Source organism: Mandrillus leucophaeus, unplaced genomic scaffold (genome assembly GCF_000951045.1).
Source record: "Mandrillus leucophaeus isolate KB7577 unplaced genomic scaffold, Mleu.le_1.0 Scaffold775, whole genome shotgun sequence".
Taxonomy (NCBI): Eukaryota; Metazoa; Chordata; class Mammalia; order Primates; family Cercopithecidae; genus Mandrillus; species Mandrillus leucophaeus.
Window position 1 is genome coordinate 406,457 of NW_012108419.1, and position 18,075 is coordinate 424,531.

Sequence of the window (18,075 nt, forward strand, 5' to 3'; positions counted from 1 at the left end):
TGAGACGGAGTCTTGCTCTGGTGCCCAGGCTGGAGTGCAGTGGCGTGATCTTGGCTCATTGCAACCTCAGCTTCCTGGGTTCAAGCAATTCTCCTGCTTCAGCCCCCCGAGTAGCTGGGATTACAGGCACATGCCTGACTAATTTTTGTATTTTTAGTAGAGACCAGGTTTTGTCATGTTGGCCAAACTGATCTCCAACTCCTGACCTCATCCACCTGCCTCAGCCTCCCAAAGTGCTCGGATTACAGGTGTAAGCCACTACGCCCAGCCCGATGTTATCTCTTTTTAATTTCAGAACATTTTACTGAGTTACTGCTGTATAAGACACTATGCCATATGAAAGGGAGGAAGTAGGAAAATGATATAATATGCACCTTGAGGGCAGGGATACTTGAATCTGTACATCAGTTTTACCATTGACCATAGGCTTCTAGCCTATACATTGATACTGTGGAACTTGTACACTCAGTACAGTATTTTGTTACTGTTTCACCTAATATCACACAATTTTATTTAAAAAAATTTGAAGGGAAAGGAATCTACTTCTTTTTTTTTTGAGATGGAGTCTTGCTCTGTTGCCCAGGCTAGAGTACAGTGGCGCAATCTCAGCTCCCTGCAACCTCCACCTCCTCTCTGCCTCAGCTTCCCGAGTAGCTGGGGTTACAGGTGCCTGCCACCACACCCAGCTAATTTTTTTTGTATTTGTAGTAGAGACAGGGTTTCACCGTCTTGGCCAGGCAGGTCTTGAACTCCTGATCTCGTAATTCACCCACCTTTGCCTCCCAAAGTGCTGGGATTACAGATGTGAGCCACCGTGCCTGGCTGGAAAGGAATCTATTTCTAAAAGTGACATAAAAATCATTTCTGGACAAGCTTGTTGACGAACCTTAAGTATGTTTAGCTGACACAATTTAAATTCCATTCCCAGTTTAAGTGTCCAGACTAGCTTTTATCGTCACTATTTCTTTTTCAGGAATGCGTTTGTTTTTGATACACAGTTGAAATAGAAGAGTGTGTGTGTGTATCCTCAAATAATTTTATTCCAATAAGAATAAATTTTTCCTGATTGTTAGTCCAGTTTGCCAGCTGTGACTTTGCTGTTCTTCTCTACTCTTTGATTCCTACTTTTTTCTACACATTTCATTGTAGTCCACCTTAGTAATTGTTATGGACTACTTCACTGATGACCTTATGTTTGTTCTTAACCTTTTGGTTTATTTATTTTTAAAAAAGCACTATGAAATATGTACAATATAAAAATATTTATTTTTGAAAGTCCTTTCTTGTTGTGCTGGTTAATTGAGTGTGCCAATGAAGGCAACAAGGACTCAGATGTCTTTTGTCTTCCTGTTTTGTCATCCTTAGCAAGGTGGGCTGCCTGCTTAGCTCCCTCTAGGTCCTAATATGGCTGCCACAGTTCCAGATGTCCCAGGCAGATGACCACATCCCAAAGGAGAATATTGTTTCTCATAGCCTGTATCGTTTTTTTTTTTTGGAGATGGAGTCTCGCTCTGTCGCCCAGGCTGGAGTGCAATGGCGTGATCTCGGCTCACTATAACCTCTGCCTTCCAGGTTCACACAGTTCTGCCTCGGCCTCCCAAGTAGCTGGGATTACAGGCGCACATCACTATGCCCAGCTAATTTTTGTATTTTTAGTAGAGATGGGATTTCGCCATGTTGACCAGGCTGGTCTCAAACTCCTGACCTCAGGTGATCCACCCACCTTGACCTCCCAAAGTGCTAGGATTACAGCCACTGCGCCCAGCTGCCTGTATCTTTTAAAAGAACAAAGAAATTATTTCCAGAACGTCTCCAACAGATTTTGCCTTAATTCTTGTTGGTCAGAACATCATTTATTATGTGCTTATTTCCAAAGCAGTCGAGGGAACTGAAATTATAGTAGTAGACTTACCAAATTTTGAACAAAGTTGGCTTTTGGTTGGCAAGGAAAAATCAGGAAACTAAATATACATAGTGAAATAAATCTGCCACATAAGCCATTCTAATAGGGTTGCTAGGTAGGTGAATTGAAGGAGATGAATAGAGAGTGTCACAAAATGACTAGTACGATACTCTAAAAATATGATAAGGTAATGTTATTTGCTGGAATTCCACCTGTTCTATAACTTCCTGACCAAACATAAAAATATTAAACAGATTTGAGACACCTTTCTATAAAAAGATTAACAGCGTGTGAAAATAAGTACGTGGTTATAATCCATTAGATTCTTCTGAACCTATTTTTAAAAATCTGTGATTTCCAGAGATAGTCTTTAATCAATTAGATAGAATGTATTTTTTCATTACACTCTAATGTAACAAGTGTTACATCAAAATAATGCTTCATTATCAATGAAGTGCCCCAGGATTTTGTATGTGAGTAAATATTACCTTGGAATCTTAGTGTTTAACTTTTATGTATCACCTCTTCTTTGCCCCCAGCAGCCATATCATCCAAGACTCTGGTAGTAAAAAGAATAATTTCTGAAATAATGAAATTACCAGTTGCATTAACCAGCAGCAATTTGGAGTGGACCTTATAGAAAAAAATTTTTTCCTCTGGTGTTATTTGCCACTGCAGTGTTCTGCAGTGCTTGTTGGGGAGAGACTGATGACTCATTAACTCAGATGGGTTGCCTATGCTGCCTTTCTGGATTTTTCCTCTTCTACCACAGGGTTTTTGTTTTTGTTTAAATCTTTCACAAATGGGGTGGAGAGGGGCACTCCTATAATTTGTAACCAAAGAATCTTAGTTGTAAGTTGCGTTTACTTTTTACCCTTAAACAAGGTTGAAGTCATAACAGGTAAAGGCAACATTTTAATATAATTATTGATTTGATTTTTCTATGAGTGCATCTGTGCATACCACACTGCTTTCATGAAAGTATGTAATAAGTATTGCTGCTTTTATTTATTTATTTATTTACTTTTGAGACTCTCACTCTGTCACCCAGGCTGGAGTACAGTGGCGCAATCTCCGGTCACTGAAACCTCCACCTCCCAGGTTCAAGCAGTTCTCCTCCCCCAGCCTCCCGAGTAGCTGAGACTACAGTTTTGCGTCACCACACCTGGCTAATTTTTGTATTTTTTGATAGGGACAGTATTTTACCATGTTGGCCAGGCTGGTCTTGAACTCCTGACCTCAAGTAACCTACCTGCCTTGGCCTCCCAAAGTGCTGAGATTACAGGCATGAACTATCATGCCTGGCCTCATGCTTTTATTTTTTAAATGTTGGAGAACAACAATAGTTGTATAGGCTGGGCACGGTGGCTTATGCCTGTAATCCCAGCACTTTGGGAGGCCAAGGCGGGCGGATTACCTGAGGTCAGGAGTTCCAGACTAGCCTGGTCAATTTGGCGAAATCCGGTCTCTATTAAAATGCAAAAAACTAGCCAGGCATAGTGACTCGTGCCTATAATCTCAGCTACTTGGGAGGCTGAGACACAAGAATTGCTTGAACCCAGAAGGTGGACATTGCAGTGAGCCGACATTGTGCCACTGCACTCCAGCCTGGGTAGCAGACTGAGACTCTGTTTCAAAAAAAAAAAAAATCAGTAGGTATATATTGTCTTAAGAAGGAGTTATTAAATAGCCTGTAAAGCTATTTTATGTAGCATTAAATCATATCATAGTTTGGACCTTATAGAGATTTGGGATAAAATTAACTTTCAGGCCAGGCATGGTGACTCACGCCTGTTATCCCAGCACTTTGGGAGGCTGAGGCGGGCAGATCACAAGGTCAGCAGTTCAAGACCAGCCTGTCCAATAAGGTGAAACCCCGTCTCTACTAAAAATACAAAAAAAATTCGCTGGGTGTTGGGGCGCATGCCTGTAATTCCAGCTACTTGGGAGGCTGAGGCAGGAGAATTGCTTGAACCTGGGAGGCGGAGGTTGCAGTGAACTGAGATCACACCACTGCACTCCAGCCTGGGCGACAGAGGGAGACTCGGTCTCAAAAAAAAAAAAAAAGTTACCTTTCAATATAATCTAACTTGCAGTATAATTTGCTTATTGAAAGTTGGTGTTCTAGGAGATTGTTTTAATATTTTTAAAAGCCTGTTCTTTTTCACTGAGAAGCATGAGCATTCAATGATGAAGCAGAAGGTTTTAGTGGGGTATTTTTAACTATTCACAGATAATAAGGAAGAGTTATAAACAAATTAGTATGTTGTATGACCATGCTTACCAAAATGCTTTATGTTTAGCCATATTCAGTCATCAGGTCACTATAGTATGTCTGCCTGATGAGTAATTTTTATTTCACTGTGGGGAGAAAACACTTGGATATTTTTCTTTCTTTTTTTTCTTCAGTTTTTTTTAGTTTCTTATTTTTATGGATACATAAGTGTATATATTTACGAGGTACATATTTGTCTTACAAAATTTATTGTATGAGATGAAGTAGAGTACAAAACTTGTTTGGATTTCAGAGAATATACAAGAGCATGCCAAGAAATTTCCCTGCTTACGGTAGACTGCTATAGCATCCTGTTTCTGGTTCACATTCTGGGATGGAGTAGATAGAGTAGTTATTCACGTCGATGTTTACTTGAATCAATACATTTGAAAGGAAGGGGGTGGAAGCAGAGTTGGGCAGAAGAAGAAGTTGAAATGCAGTGCAAGTCCCACAGAGCCTCAGTTACCCAGTGGGAGAGATCTGGAGTGAGTGTTGCTTGTGAGAGTATCCTGCATCAGGCTGAGATGGCTGGGCCTTTGTACCTCATTGTGTCCATTCAGCAGGTGCACACTGCCCTGCAAGTGGTGTGAATGCAGGCAAGGCAGCTGTCAGCATCTGAGGCTGACCTTGAAGGGCTGACAGCTGTTAGTTATTCAGTAATCACTATGGGAGTGCTTTTTGGACTGGGGATATTTGAGCAGAGACATGAATGATGTTAATAAGTGAATCCTAGAGAAAAGAACATTCTAGGCAGGAGCACAGGAAATATAAAAGATCCATGTTGCTGTAGCAGATTAAAATGTAAATATTTTAAAACATCAAAATGGACAAAAATGCTTGGAATTTTACACTTTAAAACTCGTGTTTTCATAATTATTATGAAAGATGTGGTAAGAGCAGATTTCAGGATGTATTTACAACCACTTCTCTGTATAAACACAATGGAGTAGAGAAAATTAAATTACTCAGAATCATCATCATTTTTTTCTCCACTTAATATTGGCCTTTTTTTTTTTTTTTTTTTTTTTGAGATTCAGTCTTTCTCTGTCACCCAGGCTGGAGTGCAGTGGTGTGATCTTGGCTTACTGCAACCTCTGCCTCCTGGATTCAAACAATTCTCCTGCCTCAGGCTCCTGAGTGGTTGGGATTACAGGCGCGCGAAACCACACCCGGCTAATTTTTTTGTATTTTTAGTAGAGATGGGGTTTCACCATGTTGGTCAGGCTGATCTCAAACTCCTGACCTTGTGATCCACCCGCCTTGGCCCCCCAAAGTGCTGGGATTACAGGTGTGAGCCACTGCGCCTGACCAATATTGGCTTTTTAAAAAGGACAGTCATCTTGGTTTGCTAATACAATAATATTCACCAAATTAATGCAAATTTATGGATCTGGTGACAATTATCTTTATGTAAATTTGTGGAATTATCACTAGGACTCTAGGTTCTCTTGTTAGTATGATGTCACTTCCTAATGTCTGCTGTCTTTGGCATAAATTAAATAATATGTGCCTAAAAATTAAAGAGTTAAAAAGTATAGAATCATTAAAATTCTCATGTTGGCTAGGATTTTCCAGCTGACTGCTAAACCCACAGGACAGCTGAGTCATGAACAAACTCATTTGGTTTCCGCTAATCATTGCTCATACATTTGGAGGCATGCACTGTTTAGTCTTAAAGGGAAAGTATATAAATACTCGTTTTAAAAACCCAGAAGAGACATCATTATTCCCTCATAAACTTTAGAATACCTTCCTGAACCACAGGTTTCAACCATCTGTAGGGAAGCTTTATTAGATACTTTGATGCCTCTTTGTTCATCCCTCCAAGTCTCAGCTTAACCTCCTGTTAAGTCACTTTCATCTTGCCCAAGTCTAGGTTAGATGCCATTGCTTTATGCTTTTCTAGATGTCCAGCCTGTAGTACTCCTAAGAGAGCACATATATCACCTTATGATGACTACCTGTTTGTCTTTTCATCCCACTATGCCAGAAGATCCTTGGGGGAAAGATTGTGTCTTACGTCATTATATTTTCTATCTATAATATAGCAGGTGGCACATCATCAATGCTTAAAAAAAAATACAGTTGGTCTTAGAAAATAAAGTTATGATAAAATACATCTGATAACTAGGGGAAAAAAACTAGTTAAGTGACTAGATTTGATTCAAGATAAGAACTATGTACCCCATCCCAGAATGTGAACAAGAAACAGGATGCTATAGCAGTCTACTATAAGCAGGGAAATTTCTTGGTATGCTCTTGTATATTCTCTGAAATCCAAAAAAACTAGCTGAGTGACTAGATTTGGTTCAAGATAGGTAGCAAGATAAGAATCACTGGACACTTTAGAAAAAGGCTATCTTAGCTTATATTAACAGAATAAAATTAGTAGTCATCAGTATTACTTTTCTGTTAGGGATACTGTTAGATGCCTCACAAAAACCCCATTAGATTTTAGAGATGAAACTGAGGCTCAAAAGGATGAAAGAATTTGATTTGCCTAAGGACACAACTTATAAATTCAAAGTCTTCAAACCGTGGCATTTGTCTCTCAATAAAAAGAAGCATTTGCCAGGTGTGGTGGCTCACACCTGTAATCCCAGCACTTTGGGAGGCCGAGGTAGGCAGATCACAAGGTCATGAGATCGAGACCATCCTGGCTAATATGGTGAAACCCTGTCTCTACTAAAAAATACAAAAAATTAGCCAGGCATGGTGGCGGGCGCCTGTAGTCCCAGCTACTCAGAAGGCTGAGACAGGAGAATGGCGTGAACCCGGGAGGCAGAGCTTGCCGTGAGCCGAGATTGTGCCACTGCACTCCACACTCCAGCCTGGGCAACAAAGCGAGACTCCGTCTCAAAAAAAAAAAAAAGCATTCAGGGCCAGGCACAGTGGCTCATGCCTGTAATCCCAGCACTTTGGAATTACAGGTGGGCAGATCACTTGAGGTCAGGAGTTCGAGACCAGTCTGGCCAACATGGTGAAACCCTGTCTCTACTAAAAATACAAAAATTAGCTGGGCATACTGGCGCACACTGTAGTCCCAGCTACTCAGGAGGCTGAGGCACAAGAATTGCTTGAACCTCGGAGGTGGAGGTTGCAGCAGCCTGGGTGACAGTGAGAGTGAGACCCTGTCTCAAAAAAAAAAAAAAAAAAAAAGGGCAGCATTCAGAATAGATGAAGTAGTACTCTTCAGTACTCAATCATACAGCATCTAGAATGTTGTTTTATTTGTACTAGTTAAAAGAAATACTGACCTTGTGAAATACTTCTAGAAAAGGGTAGTTTCAGGAGTGAGGGATCTGAAAAGATTATGCTTTGAGGGACAGTGGAAAGCACTAAAGAGAATTTGCTTGGAGAGGAAACATACCTTGTGTGGCTATAGTAGTTGGAAAAAATAGGGCCAGAGGATAGAAGTTAAGGGAAGTAGATTTAGTTTGGATATGAGGTAGTATTTCTAAAAACAGAATGGCTTTTTCCAAATTCAGGACCTATATTCAAATAGTGTTACTGATGACATTTTTGTAAGCATATTACATTTCACAAGGAACTTTTCTTTTGGAGACGGAGTTTTGTTTTTGTTGCCCAGGCTGGAATGCAGTGGTGCAATCTTGGCTCACTGCACCCTCCGCCTCCCAGGTTCAAGCAATTCTCCTGCCTCAGCCTCCTGAGTAGCTGGAATTACAGGTGCCCACCACCACGCCCGGCTAATTTTTGTATTCTTAGTAGAGACGGGGTTTTGCCGTGTTGGCTAGGCCAGTGTCGAACTTCTGACCTCAGGTGATTCGCCCACCTCAGCCCCCCAAAGTGCTGGAATTATAGGCATGAGCCACCTCACCCAGACACAAGGAACATTTAAGCAAATTTGTAAGGCAATCACAAGTCTGGGGTAGGTGGTAGCATTATTACTGTTTTTCAAATGCAGATATTAAGAGATTTTGATTTGTCCAAGATGTTCTGCAGCACGTTATTGGTAGGACCAGAATGTGATCCCAAGTCTGCTGACCCATGATCTCATGCTGTTTCCACTTTAATAGGCAGATGACCATGTATCATGAATGCTATAGAGGAAATAGCCATATTTGGGAAGGAACTTAGACTATGTATGATTGTCAGTTTCTTCTGATTTTGAAAATCTTTGATTTTCTGAAGATTGAAATTCCACCTCATTCGCTTGTTCACTACTTCTTTGAAGACTCCTCCCAACCTGTTTTCCAATTAAATATGTTTGTCTTTAAATTTTCTTTCCGTTTTCCCCCGTATTATCTCATAGTTTCTAGAAAGTCTCGTTCTGTCTCTTTAGATTCCAATGTTTTACAGTCCCATGCCTGCTCTTAATGACTTCTTCTACTGTGTCTTCAGGAAGCCAAAAAACCTAATAAATTTCTGCCAGGAGCAGTGGCTCATGTCTGTAATCCCAGCACTTTGGGAGGCTGAGGCAGGCAGATCACTTGAGCCCAGGAGTTTGAGGCCAATCTGGGCAACATGGTGAAACCCTGTCTCTACAATAAATGTAAAAATTAGCTGGGTGCGGTGGCATGTGCTTGTCTTGCCAGCTACTGGGTGGGGTGGGGACGGGGGCGGCTGAGGTGATCACTTGAGCCCAGGAGGTCAAGGCTGCAGTGAGCCGTGATCCCGCCACTGCACTCCAGCCTGCGTGACAGCGAGAACTTGTCTCAAAAAAAAAAGAAACAAAAACTTACTTTACAGCTACTTGTTCACTATACTTCATCCACATTGGTCTACACTTCTTCAAGTTGGAATCAGTTTCTCCTCTGTTCCCAAGGTGGTGTTTGCCCCTCAGTTGAGCATTTAAGTCATTTTGTTTTACTATACAGCTATTTAAAGCTTCAAAAGCTCTGTAAACATATAATAAATGGAATTCCATTGACATTCAAGCCTTACCTATTTCCTGAGCTGCTTCAACTTATCCTGCCTACCCTACTTTAATTCTGTTAAAGTAATTGAATATCATTCTTCTCTTAATAGTTCTCCCTCAATCTTCACTGATTTCCTTGTGTTTATAGAATAAAGTCCACTTGTTATTTTGACAGTCAGTTCAAGATCCACAAATTAGTCTTTACCCTTACATCCTTGTTTCCCACTGCTGCTTTAAAGTAAGTCTTTTATACCAGTCAGGCTGGTCTGTTCACTATTCCTGAATGTTTTTCTCCATTCTTTTGTTATTGGCACCCCCTCTACCCTCCGCAGTGTCTTTGCTACCTTTCTTTTTCTACTGTGTGCAAATTCTACCTGACCTTCAAGATGTCTTCTCTAAACATTCTAATCTTTGGCCGGGCGCGGTGGCTCAAGCCTGTAATCCCAGCACTTTGGGAGGCCGAGACAGGCGGATCATGAGGTCAGGAGATCGAGACCATCCTGGCTGACACGGTGAAACCCCATCTCTATTAAGAAATACAAAAACTTAGCTGGGCGAGGTGGCGGGCGCCTGTAGTCCCAGCTACTCGGGAGGCTGAGGCAGGAGAATGGCGTAAACCCGGGAGGTGGAGCTTGCAGTGAGCTGAGATCTGGCCACTGCACTCCAGCCTGGGCGACAGAGTGAGACTCCATCTCAAAAAAAAAAAAAAAAAATTCTAATCTTTGAACTTTTAGTAAATAAGGGTGTATTATTTGGTACTTTATCACTTACTGATCTATGACTCTTTGTGGTTATTTTTGGACATTATTTAGCTTTTCAAGTGTACATGTATTTCATCTCCCTCATTCAATTGGTAATAGTTACTAAGGTAGACCAGCAGTCACAAATAAACTTTCTCCTTTGGAATCTGTTATCAGTTTTCAATGTGAACTTGGATAGTTCATGTTTTTTAGATTGTGTATCTGTAAAGTAAGAGGTTGAAATGAATTTCTTAAACTATTCTGTGTGTTCCACTAAGAGAAGGAAAAACATTCCTAGTTAAAATTTAAAGATAGGTAATAAATAAATACTTTTAAAATGTAAAATATATCATTTGTTACATTGTGAAAAATACTGTGGTATAAAATAAAGTAGGGAAGGAGGGAGGATGTTGCAGTTTTAAATAAATGGACAGAGAAGCCTCATGGAGAAGGTGATGTTTGAGTAAAGATCTGAAGGGATACTGAACATGGTGACTCACACCTGTAATCCCAACACTTCAGGAGGCCAAGGCCAGAGAATCACTTGGGCCCAGGAAGTTAAGACCGGCCTAGGCAACATACTGAGACCCTGTCTTCACAGAAAATAAAATAAAATTAGCCAGATGTGGTAGCACACACCTGTGGTCCCAGGTACTAGGGAGGATGAGGTGGGAGGATCTCTTGAAGCCAGGATGTTGAGTTGGCTGTGAGCCATGATCACACCATTACACTCCTGCCTAGCTGACGGAACCAGACCGTGTTAGAAAAAAAGACCTGAAGGAGGTGTAGGAGCAGATACCTTGGAGAAGAACATTCTAAGCAGATGGAACAACCTGTTCAAAGGCCCTGAGGTAGAATGTGCTTGTGTTTTTGAGAACTGACAAAGAGTTCAGAATGTATCTGTAGCATGATTAAGTGGAAGAGTAGTTGGATAAGTCAGAGAGGTCATTGAGGATGGGCTTGTTGTAGGGGTGGATAAATCTTTGAAAAAACTTCACGTTTTTTGTTATACTTACCGATATTTCCTATGAAATACCTCACATAGAGATATAATTCAGTTGTGATATAACCATCGAGCATCCAGGAATAGGGTAGTTTTAACTGCATTTTGGGAATTTTGGCTGGGTTCAGTGGCTCACGTCCATAGTCCCAGAACTTTGGGAGGCTGAGGTGGGCAGATCACTTGAGGTCAGGAGTTTGAGACCAGCCTGGCCAACGTGGCAAAACCCTGTCTCTACTAAAAATACAAAAATTAGCCAGGCGTGGTCACGTGCACCTGTAATTCCAGCTACCCTGGAGGCTGAGGCATAGAAATTGCTTAAACTTGGGAGGCAGAGGTTGCAGTGAGCAGAGATCCTTCCACTGCACTCCAGCCTGGGTGGTGGAGTTAGACTGTGTCTCAAAAACAAACAAACAAAAACAAAAAACAAAACAAACAAATACTAGCTGGGACACACCTGTAGTGGTGTGTCCTTTAGTGGCACACACTTGTAGTCATAGCTACTTGGGAGGCTGAGGCAGGAGGATCGCTAGAGTCCAGGAGTCTGAGGCTGCAGAGAGATATAACTGTACCACCACACTCCAGCCTGGGTGACAGAGAGCCTCTTAAAAATTGTTTTAAATTAAGAAAAAGGAAATTTTTATATTCTACTTTGAAGAAGTATAATAACTCAAGAATACACCAAAGATGAGAGTGGTCTCATCTTAGTGGACTACCTGTATTTTGGTTCTTTTGCTTTAGGGTTTATAATTATAACTTACTTATTTATTTATTTACCATAGGTAAACTAACATGGATTTTTCCAAGCTACCGAAAATACTCGATGAAGATAAAGAAAGCACATTTGGTTATGTGCATGGGGTCTCAGGACCTGGTAAGTAATACATCATAATCTCAAAATAAGGATATCTAACTTTGATTAATGTCTTTTCAAAATATTTTACATAGAAATATACAACTTTCTGTTTACCTGCATAAATTCCGTTTGTCATTAGGAGATCTCATAGTGACTGTAAGACTTAAGTAGAATCTGTATCATAAGGGCTCATCTAGCATTGATTGTCTAAATTTGATAATTATTGAGGTGCTGCTTTGTGATATCCTGTTTATGTAAATGTTCAACCAGTGTTCAGTTTTATATGTCTTAATTTTTTGTTAAATTTGAGGTAAAAAACCTATGAAGTATATTGCTTTTAATATGTAATATCTTGCATATAGCAGGCATTCAGTAAATGTTAATTTGGTTTGAACTTTAACAATTCAAATGCTCAGAGCATTTCTCAGTAATATTAGCTTTTGCCTTTTGCATTTATGAAACTTTTTGAATGGTTAAGTGTCTTATTAACTACCTGTGCGAAAGAAGTTTTAGTACCCAAACTTTGTGTCCATTCTGCCAAAACGTGGAGTGCTGCTTTTTAAATAATAAATCTTGCGCCAGTATTTGTTTTGTTATTGAATACTCCCTCTACAAAATGTGATTCACAGTCACAGTTTCTCTAAGTAAAGCCTGCTTAGTGATGTATTATCCTTCAAACCTCATGCTATATAGTCTTTTTCTTGTTCCAGTTGCAGTAGTGGTGATGACAGTTTTTTGATGTTTATGCAAATGAAAACTGTCAGTCACTGTGCCCCTTTTTTCTCCCCCAAGAACTTGGTGTTTGAGCTTGATTTCATTGGCAAGTCATTAAAAGGTTATCAGTATCTTTTGCCATGCAGAGAAATAATTGTCCTCTCAATGATCGTAAGGGTCTTTAGGAAGGACAGGCTAAACCCAAGAACTTTGAGAGAAAAAGCAAAAGAACATCAAAGAGTTCAGGAAAAAATATTCTGTGAAACTGTGTAGTAAACTGCTCCTGGAAACAAATTTTTTTTTTAATTGTTTTAGATTTTACTTTAAGTTCTGGGATACATGTGCAGAAAGTGTAGGTTTGTTACATAGGTATACATGTGCCATGGTGGCTTGCTGCACCTACCAATCTGTTATATAGGTTTTAAGCCCCACATGCATTAGGTATTTGTCCTAATGCTCTCCCTCCCCTTGCCTCCTGCAATTTTTAACTCTTAAGTACTTAATAAGGCAGTGGAACAATGGCATCCTTTTTTGGCTTATGAAATATGATTTTTAAATTTCACTATCTCTGGTATTTCAGTGCATCTTAATTCTTAAGTAATCAGTATAGAGGTAAATATTTACAGAATGAATAAGTCTTCATTGTTTTAACACAGGTTAATTAACTCATAAAACTTTAATAGTTTCCACTGAAGTATTACCTGTTACATAGTTCTAATCAGTTGTATCACAAGGCTAAATATTAAAAATTGGTTTATTCTTACACGTGTCTAAAAATATGGCAACCTTGCCTCCCTGCTAGAAAAGTAATTTTTGCTTACTAGACAACATGGTCCAAAATAGTAAGTTCAGTAAATGGAATTCTATTGATAATTTTTTACCCAATGGTGGTGACTGATTGTAAATATCCTTATGGCCTATGAAAAAAATTTTGTAGATGTGTGTGTGAGTTTTTCTAGTAGAGCTATTATTAGTTTTTCAAAAGGGTCCGTGTCCCAGAATAGTTTTAAGAACCACTGCTGTAAGTTGTTAGAAAGTAAAGATGTTCCTTTAGGTCTGTCTCTCAAAGGAAATGGTAACAGCATAGCAAAGTGATAATTGTGTGGCATTCCACCATACTACTAGCCAAACCATTTATTCCAATTTCTACTTTTAAAAGTTTTTTTATTGTTCCAAAGCCTTTACCCCATATATCATAGCAACTCTCAGAACATACTTGAATCCTACCAGGTAAGTTTGCCATGCAGAACTTGAAATGTTTGAAAAGTTTTCATGTATATTATGTAAATAAATAATCTTTGGCTTATCTGTTTATATTATACACTAAAAATGTATCTATGTGAAACTACCAGTATGTTCAATAGTAGGTTTTTATCCTTCTTATGAATATATGAGAGAGGCACAATACTGGGTTTATTGGGTGTTTTAATAATTTGTGACTATTCACAGAACACTAGAGTTTTAAGTCATCAAAATAGTCTTTTGTTCTCTTCAGTGGTTACAGCCTGTGACATGGCGGGTGCAGCCATGTATGAGCTGGTGAGAGTGGGCCACAGCGAGTTGGTTGGAGAGATTATTCGATTGGAGGGTGACATGGCTACTATTCAGGTGTATGAAGAAACTTGTATCCTTTTTGGCTCAATTTCCTGCCACTTTCTATATTTCAAAATTTAAGGATTTAGGCCAGGCACAGTGCCTCACACCTGTAATCCCAGCACTTTGGGAGGCCGAGGCAGACGGATCACCTGAGGTCAGGAATTTGAGACCAGCTTGGCCAACATGGTAAAACTCCATCCCTAATAAAAATACGAAAATTAGCTGGGCATAGTGGCAGGCGCCTGTAATTCCAGCCACTCGGGAGACTGAGGCAGGGGAATCGCTTGAACCCCGGAGGAGGGAGGTTGCAGTGAGCCAAGATTGCACCGCTGCACTCCAGCCTGGGCGACAGAGTGAGACTCTGTCTCAGAAAAGAAAAAAAAAAAGTAAGGATTTAAGCCAAAGGTAGAAGCAGCAAAGCAGCAACAACTAATGTTATTAGAAGCATGAAATGCTGGTGTTATGAAGAGACCTAAATTATACAGGAGTACGTTACAGAAAGAGAGAAAGGTACTATGAATTAATATTCTTATTTTAAGAAATTAGTATCTTCTGAACTTTCATTGCTCTTACTGCTTCAGTAATTCATGAACTTCAGGGGGATCAACTGAACTTTTTCTTCAGTGGGACACATACTGTAGAAGAAAGCGTAAACAGAATAACAATATTGATTTGTGAAGTTAAAATTCTCCAATTATGATTTCGGTTTAAAGTAGTAAGTCCACAAATAAATTGGTCACCATAATAGCACTGAGTGACGTATTACGTTTCAGTTTTATTACTAGGAAAGCTTTACTGTTTGGTTATCATAATTTTGGCTTTTAAACATAGTATTTATTTTCAATTTTCTATGAAAAATAAGCATAAAGGGTTAAGCCTAGTGAAGAAGAATCACTTTTTTAGTGCTTCTATATGTGTTTTACTTTGATTCTCAAAATCAGCATTAATTATTTGAGTATTTAATCAAGATTTATTTGGTATGATGTTTTTGCCATTCTAAAACACATGCATGCAGATAACTACTCTCTCTATAGTACTAGGTGCCAATTTAAAATGAAATCATCTAAAAATTTTAAATAAAAATAGAAGTTTTTGTAGCTATGAAATCGTAACTAATCAGAAATATTTTTTCTATTGTTACTTTTATCTTTTGTTTAATCTTTTACATGGCTTGAAGATTTAAAATAAATGAAAATGTAAACAGTGACAACCCTCCTTGCCTTTGTTGTCTTGTATCTAGCCATTTATCAAAACACATACATACTTCCATGCACACATGCAACCACATTTATAGCTCCCTTTATTGTATATCCTCCTAGTTTAGTAATTACAGACATGAACAAATACAAATATTTGTATTTTTCTTTCCTTTTTCTCTCTCTATATGTATTTGTTTTTTGTTTGTTTGTTTTTTTGAGATGGAGTCTTGCTCTGTCGCCCAGGCTGGAGTGCAGTGGCACGATCTCGGCTTACTGCAACCTCCGCCTCCCAGGTTTAACCTATTCTCTGCCTCAGCCTCCCGAGTAGCTGGGATTCCAGGCGTGTGCCACCACACCCAGCTAATTTTTTGTATTTTTAGTAGAGACGGGGTTTCACCATCTTGGCCAGGCTGGTCTTGAACTCCTGACGTCGTGATCCACCCGCCTCGGCCTCCCAAGATAGCATATTATATGTACTGTTATACACCTTGCTTTTTTTCACTTAAAAGTGTATGTATTCTAGAAGATAAATAGATATGTGATAAATATAGTAAAATGCTAAAGGTAGACTCTAACTGGTAGAGATTGGAAGTCCACTGTAAAATTCTTTCAACTTTGTTGTTGTTCAGAAGATTTTCATAATCAAAATTGGAAATGAAAATACATAGTTTAGAGATATTTCTAGAGGAATTCATGATAACTCTGGTTCTTTTTTTTACAGCCATATAATAATTCCATCATATAAATGTACCATTATTTACTTAATATCTTAATGATAGAAGTTTTGGTTTCTAGTCTTTGGTTGTTATAAACAGTGCTACAGTGTAAGTATAGTAAGAATTCACAGAAGTTGGATTCCTAGGTCAAGACTTACCCATTTTGAATTTTGATAAATATTGCTAAATTGCTCTCAGGAAAAGTTGTACTGATTTTACTCCTGTCAACAAATGTGTGAGAATAAAGTGGACTCATTATGCTTATTTATATGTTTTATTCTTATTTGTATGTTTTCAAAATAACTTTATTTTTAAGATTTTAGGTTTTGTCCCAGTACTAATACCCTTATCAGGAGACTGATTCCTTAGCCGTATATGTGAAGCAATGTATTAACGAGAGGGTTTTGCTTCTATTTTTAGCCCTGTGGTTTCCAAACTTTGCAGAGGCATTCTGAGAAGCTGCAGCAAACTCATGTGGTGCCAGGATATTTAAAATTTTTGAGGCAAACACAGGAATGTTAGACATATTGTCAGACACCACATGAACTAGTAGCTTGAGATAATAAACAGTTTCATTATGTTGCTGTACTATATTTTTGTCAGTGATGTCATATCTTTGCAAAGCTGAGTTTTTGGCAGTTGCTAAGCTACAAAAGCAAGTATAATGTGAAAATCAAAATGGAACAGGTTTCCAATCTGATTCCAAGATTGGAAAATTATATAGTTCCCCAAGTGCATATACATTCATAAGAATTATGGATATTTAGAACTGAAATTAATATTCTTTTTTTTTCAACTTATGCATATATTTTTCTCAAATTGCTACTCAGTTGTTAGGACATATATACATATTAGGTTATTTAGACATAACTATTTAATAAATGCAAGTGTTAGATATATCTTTTGTCCTGGGACACTGAAAAAAATTACTGAAAACACTACAAATCCTGTGAACTGAGAAAGTTTGGGAACTTCTGTTTTCACTTCTTGAGTGGCATTTCCTTGTTAAACCGTGGTATTTCCTGTTAATAGTGTCTTTAAACCTTCGTAGTAGGTTTTCCTTAGCTGCTGTTTTTAGCTGGTGTTTCTGTTGGAGATCCTGTACTTCGCACTGGTAAACCCCTCTCTGTAGAGCTTGGTCCTGGCATTATGGGAGCCATTTTTGATGGTATTCAAAGACCTTTGTCGGATATCAGCAGTCAGACCCAAAGCATCTACATCCCCAGAGGAGTAAACGTGTCTGCTCTTAGCAGAGATATCAAATGGGACTTTACACCTTGCAAAAACCTACGGGTATGTCTGTGTAACCAAGAATTTCTGAAGTTCTTGAAAGAATATAAAATGAATGTTTAGTAAACTACATTGTACTGTTAGTCCAAATAAAAATAGACTACAGAAGCATAGTTTAAATTTTTTCTTAACTCTACTTTGTGGGATTTTAGAACTAATGTTTTATTGATAAGTCAGGTAAATGATTTAAATTATAGCAGCAGGGGCAAGTCTACTTGACATTTATTTGAAAATTAAACAGCAAATACATTTATCCTCTAGGTTGGTAGTCATATCACTGGCGGAGACATTTATGGAATTGTCAATGAGAACTCGCTTATCAAACACAAAATCATGTTACCCCCACGAAACAGAGGAACTGTAACTTATATTGCTCCACCTGGGAATTATGATACCTCTGTAAGTATCATTTGAACTTTATCCTGCAGAGTGGCTCTATTTTTATATGACAGCTGCCCAGTTTTAGTGCCCTAAGTAATTAAACGATTGATATTTAATATGTAAGTTTTGAGTAACTCCTATAATTTTTGAAGGTTTTTTGTTTGTTTTTAACTTGGATTCAGGGATAAAAAAGCAGAACATAGTATTTCTTTTTAAAGAAATGTAACAGTTTTCTACCATCTTAACTGATGCTACATTTATTTAAAGCCCTAATTGTTTAGGCATAGAATAGACTTTGATTTTAATGGTGTATTAATATTCACATAATAATTATGTAATAGGACTGGGCGCGTAGTCTCACACCTGTAATCCCTGCACTTTGAGAGGGCGAGGCGGGCAGATCACGAGGTCAGGAGATCAGGACCACCCTGACCAATATGGTGAAACCCCGTCTCTACTAAAAATACAAAAATTAGCCAGGCGTGGTGGCGGGCGCCTGTAATCCCAGCTACTCAGGAGGCTGAGG

The 18,075-nt window shown here is 38.8% G+C and overlaps 1 protein-coding gene across 3 annotated transcripts in view; it reads left to right on the forward strand.

Moving 5' to 3' along the window:
• The window catches only part of ATP6V1A (ATPase, H+ transporting, lysosomal 70kDa, V1 subunit A), a 75,670-nt gene that overhangs the window by 24,393 nt on the left and 33,202 nt on the right, over positions 1 to 18,075 (forward strand). Inside the window, exons 2-6 of one of the 3 annotated variants that reach the window (XM_011966807.1) lie at positions 11,580 to 11,671; positions 13,546 to 13,597; positions 13,863 to 13,991; positions 16,957 to 17,171; positions 17,430 to 17,567. In XM_011966807.1, the coding sequence (XP_011822197.1) occupies positions 13,880 to 13,991; positions 16,957 to 17,171; positions 17,430 to 17,567 (465 nt within the window). In that variant the 5' untranslated portion in view covers positions 11,580 to 11,671; positions 13,546 to 13,597; positions 13,863 to 13,879. The remainder of the gene's footprint in view (positions 1 to 11,579; positions 11,672 to 13,545; positions 13,598 to 13,862; positions 13,992 to 16,956; positions 17,172 to 17,429; positions 17,568 to 18,075) is intronic. The other 2 variants (XM_011966805.1, XM_011966806.1) reach the window with 2 other exon arrangements.